A 5,693-nucleotide genomic window follows, 5' to 3' on the forward strand; every position below is an offset into this window, starting at 1 on the left:
ATATAGAACATAACTTACTGATATAATATCATATTCTAAGCATATTAATTCAGGGAACTTGCATTTGAATCTTTTGGCTACCCGTATCGCCCTTTTCGCGTTCGGTTCGGTTTACGTAACTAGTTTGCGTAAATTGACCGAATCGGGTCAAACGTCATCATTTTTATCTCAAAATCCAGAATGTATTTAGTATACCCATATTATACAAGTATTCAAACTTGTCGGGTCTAAATCACATTCTATCTGGTCTTTCGCTTAATCGTGCGTAAACCGTATCATTCCTAAAACTAACCGGTCAAAGCTTAAGCTTAAATAAGAGGCCGTTAGGAATCTAATAGGTTAATTATAAACCTTTGTTCCAGATTAGGAAGCCCGGTAAAAGCTACCACCACTTATCGTTTGTGACTTATACTTGCTCAGGTAAATACATTTTGACTTATTTTCCCTATACGGGCTTGGGGTACGGTATTTAAAATACCGCTTGATCGGGCACACAAGTCCTGCGCCCTATGGGTGTACAGTCTTGAATAGCTTGTGTGACTTCGTTTAAACAGTTTTGTCTTACTTAAAGGCTTTGGGGGGTTATTGACCGTGTCCCGGATATCCTTGGCATTTTCTTACGAGATGGCCACGACCAGAGCACGGGGTGTAGGCGTACACCCGTCGTGTATAACTCTTTGATGTGGTGTGTCAATTAAATCTCTAGCCCGGACAGTAGATCCCGGGCCACCAGAGATATAAGTGCATGTAATTCGTTCACAAGTTTATATTATATAAATATCCCAAGTTAATAAAAATATTTATGCCTTGTGCATTTAAATAAATTTTAAATCATTTTCAAAATGAGTCGGTTGATTTGTATTTACCAGTGTAAACTGACGTATTTTTCCCAAAAGATTAAGTGCAGGTACTATACGGAAATAGGCTGGCTGTTTCCTAGAGAGCGTCCACAATAGTCTCGCAAACTCGGACGACACTTATCTGTTGAACTATTTATTTCTATTTTTATTTGATCCGCCTGTGGATCCATTTCAACGACTGTGATATTTATTATTGCACTTTAATTAAAGTTGAAATGTTTCTATTCTGCTTCCGCTGTGCATTATTATATTGTGTTGATTGTCTATGACGATGCCAACTACGTCACTGTACCCCACACCGGGCCCACCGGTGACACGTGGAAATTCGGGGTGTGACAATTAGCAAGTGGGTCAGGGTACAAAAATCTGATTAGCAAGTCGGTCAGAAACGCAAGAACCTGGTTAGCAAGTCGGCCAGACGCAAGAACTAAGTAAGAAATTTGATCTACACGGTCAAGAAAGGGATCATCCGATCACAAGCAAGATAGGCAAGAAAAGCAAGGCGAGAAAGAAAGGAGGCATGACAGAAAAAGAAGGAAGTGCATCAACGTCACTCCACGAGCAAGGGAATGTATCTCTTCAATGCCCAAAATTGAAAGAGACGAATTATACCCAATGGGCAGTTATGATGGAAACAATCTTGAAGGCATATAGTCTTTGGGAAACAGTTGTTTCAACGGAAGGGATAAATGAAAAGAAGGCGCACACAACGAAAGCACTTATCTTCCAAACGTTACCGGAAGATATTTTGATGCAAGTTGCGCAATACGAAAAAGCAAAAGAAGTATGGGATGCAATCAAAGTTCATTATCTCGGAGCAGATATGGTTCAGAAAGCACGTCTACAAACTTTGAGGAGCGAACTAGAAGTTTTAAAGATGGATGAGAACGACACAGTAAGTAGTTTCGCAAGCAAGTTGAGTGGTATAAAAGCCAAATTTAAAACTCTCGGTACCACTATCAAAGACAAGAAACTCGTAAGGAAGTTACTTATCTCCGTTCCGAAGAAGTTCCTACCCATCGTGGCAAATATCGAACAATATTCAGAAATAGACAAAATGCCATTTGAAGAAGCAGTGGGAAGAATAATAGCTTTTGAAGAACGTCTCAAAAGTCAAGACAAGCAAGAAGATAATAATCAAGGAGGACTCATGATGGCACGTGCAGATAACCAATTTGAAAGTTTGCATCATGAAAAGGGTCGTAGTGTTCAAAACTATGGCAGAAGTCAAGGACAAGGATCTTTCAAAGGAGGAAGAGGACGTGGAAAAGATATGGGTCCAAGAAACCAAGACAAGAGCAAGTTCAGATGTTATGATTGTGGAAAACTTGGTCATTTTGCAAGAGATTGCACCAAGTGGAAGGAAAAGGAGAAAGACACGCAGCAAGAAGCCAATCTCGCATTGGAAGAGGAACCAATGCTACTGCAAGTCAAGCAAGTTGAAGACCTTTGTTAAACTATATTTAGTTTACGGGGGAGTATTGGTGTTTTAAACTAAATATAGGTATAGGGGTCATTCTGTAATTAGTAGATAGTTGGTTTATGTTGTAATTAGATTAATTAGAAAGTACGAGGACCGGAAGCGACAAGATGAAAGTTTGAAACCTACAAACTAAAGGGATCGACATCTCTCTGGTCGCACCCCTTGAGTTTGGCGGCAAACATCACAGAAACAAAGAGACGTGATTTTTCACAAGGAGACACACCTCTTCAAGATCAATCTCAACCACAAGTTCAAGAGTCGCAACCGTTCGTGAAAAGATATGTCTCTACAATCGCATCTATTCGTATAGTATATATAGGGTTCATGTATGTCAATTGTAATCATCACTTTTCATTCAATACAAGCAAGTTATTGTTCTTTGATTCTCAATTCTTTATATTCTAACCTGTGATTCGCATGTTCGATTACCAACAAACAGCCGTTAACCTCCATCTCCTTCAGAAGCTCCTTCGCTTCGTTAACTTTCTTTATCCTACATAAACTGTTGATCAAAGTGCCGTACGTGTACATATCCGGTGTGCACCCGTGTTTAGGCATCTCACGAAAGATTCGGATCGCTGAATCTATAGCTCCACTATTTTTGCAAAGCACTTTAATCAAGACGTTAAGCGAAGGAACGCTTAGAGGAAAACCGAGCTGTCTCGTATACCGGTAAAACTTTAAAGCTACCTCCAACTGGTTTTCATCGACAAGAATCGAAAGGACCGCAACGTAAGATTTTAACGTTGATTCACATTCATACTCCTTCATTTTTTGAAAAACTCTCATCACATCATGAGGCTTATGAACCCGTCCGGACGCTCTACATATCGATAGAAGTATATCTTCGGTAATTCTACAGTCATCTTGTCTCATTCTATCAACGAAATTCTCTGCTCGTTTAAACTGATTTGCAGACAATAACTTTGAGACTATGAGCCCGTAAGTCTTGTGGTCATGGCGGAAGCCATTGGCATACTTAGCTTACGCAGAATCAAACACGATAACCGCTTTTTCTACGTTTCTTTCGGCTTTAATCAACTGCTCAACTAGAGATGTGGTCACCTGTTTTTGCCATTTAATAATTGATTTGGTTCTCATCACCATAGTTTGTCTGCACTTGCAGTGTGCTTTAAGAACTTATATCACAAAACCCTCTACATATTTCTCAAATTTGCCCCTTGAATCTATCAAACATACCCACATCAAAAGTTAAACAATTTGGTGAAAAATGGGCGTACTTGTGAGCTAGAGAAATAGTATCTTTTCTTTCATCAAACACCTTGTGGGCATGCTATAAAACAGTCGTTTTGCAGAGCCTACATGCACGAGTGATGGGGTATTATTGTTTGGTTAATATTAGAAGAATGCTAAATATGAGATTTATCAGACTAGAATCAATGATTGTTGTAGAGCGTACCTGTAGAAATCAGAAGTTTTTTTTTAAATGGTGATGCGGTGGTAGAGGGTAATGGAATGGACGGCGGAATGAAATGGACAGGGTAATGGAATGGATAAGGTAATGGAATGGATGAGCTAATGGAATGGATGAGGTAATGGGATTGATCACTACCATTTCATGTCATGTTTGGTTACCATGTGTGAATGGAATGAACACTTACTTTTTGTTGTTTGGTATGCGAAAAAAAGACGAAGGAATAAAATCAGATGGTGGTGGTCACCGATGGGCGATGATGGTGCGTGGTGCTAGGTATCAGTTGTAGCGGCGACGGTGGTTGGCGGTGGTGGATGACGGTGGAGGTAGGTAGCGGCAGTGGCGGTGGCGATGGTGGTAGTGGGGGTGGTGGGTGACGGCGGTGGAGGTGGGTGACGGCGGCGGATGACGGTGGTGGTGGTGGTGGGTGGTAGCAACGGTGGTGAATTGTGGTGTTGTTAATGAAGGGTGAAGAGGGAATGGAATGGAAAAAACAAGGGGGGGGGGATGGAATGATTTCGAGGGAATGAAATGCATTTTGTAATGGACGATTCTATTCCATCGACCAACCAAACACTCTTTTCTTCATTCCCTCACAATGGTCCATTTCATTCCACCTCTCAATCATGCATACCAAACACTACCTAAAAGATATGGCACAAAGGCCTTGTCACAAAGGACATTAGAACGCATGGCAAGATGGCCGTGTCACGAAGGACATTATTAGATATGGCACAAAGGCCTCGTCACGAAGGATATTAAATAATATGGCACAGAAGCCTTGTCACGAAGGACATTAAATAATATGGCACAAAAGCCTTTGTCTCGAAGGACATTAAATAATATATAAGCCGCGATCTTATTGATCAAGAGGCTTTAAGGCTTGAACATAGTTCATCACCTTTGGACAGGGAGTCGTAGACCACAACTGTCGTTGTCATAAATTGACGATACAATACGGCCCGTAGGCAAATCAATTGACATCAGAAAAGGATGTTAAAAAATAATCATCGCACTGATGATAGTAGTCATGATCGTATTGATCATATTGACCATGAGGCTTGGGCATAGCCCACCACCTTGGATAGGGAACCATAATGGTCACAACTGTCATTGTCTCAAATGGACAGTAATATATATAGCCCGTAGGCAAAACATCACTAAGGATGTTAAATATGATCATCTTATTGATGATATTAGTCATGATCGTATTGATCATATAGACTATGAGGCTTGAGCATAGCTCACCACCTTGGACAGGGAATCATAAAAGATTACAACTGTCAATGTCGCTAATGGACAATAAAGTATAGCCCGTAGGCAAAACATCACTAAGGATGTTAAATATGATCATCATATTGATGATATTAATCATAATCTCACTGATCATATAGACTATGAGGCTTGAGCATAGCTCACCACCTTGCACAGGGAACCATAATGGTCACAATGTCAGTGTCTCAAATGGACAATATAATATAGCCCGTAGGCAAAACATCACTAAGGATATTAAATAATATGATCATCGTATTGATGATACTAGCCATGATCTAGATCAATCATATAGGCTATAGGGCTTGGACGTAGTCCAAATACCTTGACGGCTAGTGTGGTTCCTCAAGCCATACTGCCACGAGTGTTAACATTACTTGAATGTTAACGTAGAATAATTATTTTAATGGTTACACAATATAACCATGGTCGCATTGACTATATAGGTTTGGAGGCTTGAACATAGTCCACCACCTCTGGATAGAAGGGATATCACCCTTAACTATCATGGTAGAAGGGATAGTCACCCTTAACTACCTATAATTTTGGCCAATTAATGTTAACTTGTCACTTGGTAGGGGTAAACCATTAAGAAGATCTTTTGGAATTATTTTGCGGATTGATAAAGTTTGAATTAAAATCG

The 5,693-nt window shown here is 40.1% G+C and overlaps 1 protein-coding gene across 1 annotated transcript; it reads right to left on the minus strand.

Moving 5' to 3' along the window:
• Positions 1 to 2,712: 2,712 nt before the first annotated feature.
• Positions 2,713 to 3,219, minus strand: LOC110869751 (pentatricopeptide repeat-containing protein At5g46100-like). The gene has a single exon (XM_035984259.1). The coding sequence runs from the start codon at positions 3,217 to 3,219 to the stop codon at positions 2,713 to 2,715; it is 507 nt and encodes a 168-aa protein (XP_035840152.1).
• Between the last annotated feature and the right edge of the window lie 2,474 nt (positions 3,220 to 5,693).

The sequence above is a fragment of the Helianthus annuus genome, chromosome 15 (assembly GCF_002127325.2).
Source record: "Helianthus annuus cultivar XRQ/B chromosome 15, HanXRQr2.0-SUNRISE, whole genome shotgun sequence".
NCBI classification, from domain to species: domain Eukaryota; kingdom Viridiplantae; phylum Streptophyta; class Magnoliopsida; order Asterales; family Asteraceae; genus Helianthus; species Helianthus annuus.

Excerpts from the sequence above, each read along its gene's own strand:
- LOC110869751 (XM_035984259.1), bottom strand. The coding sequence starts at position 3,219 with ATGAGACAAGATGACTGTAGAATTACCGAAGATATACTTCTATCGATA.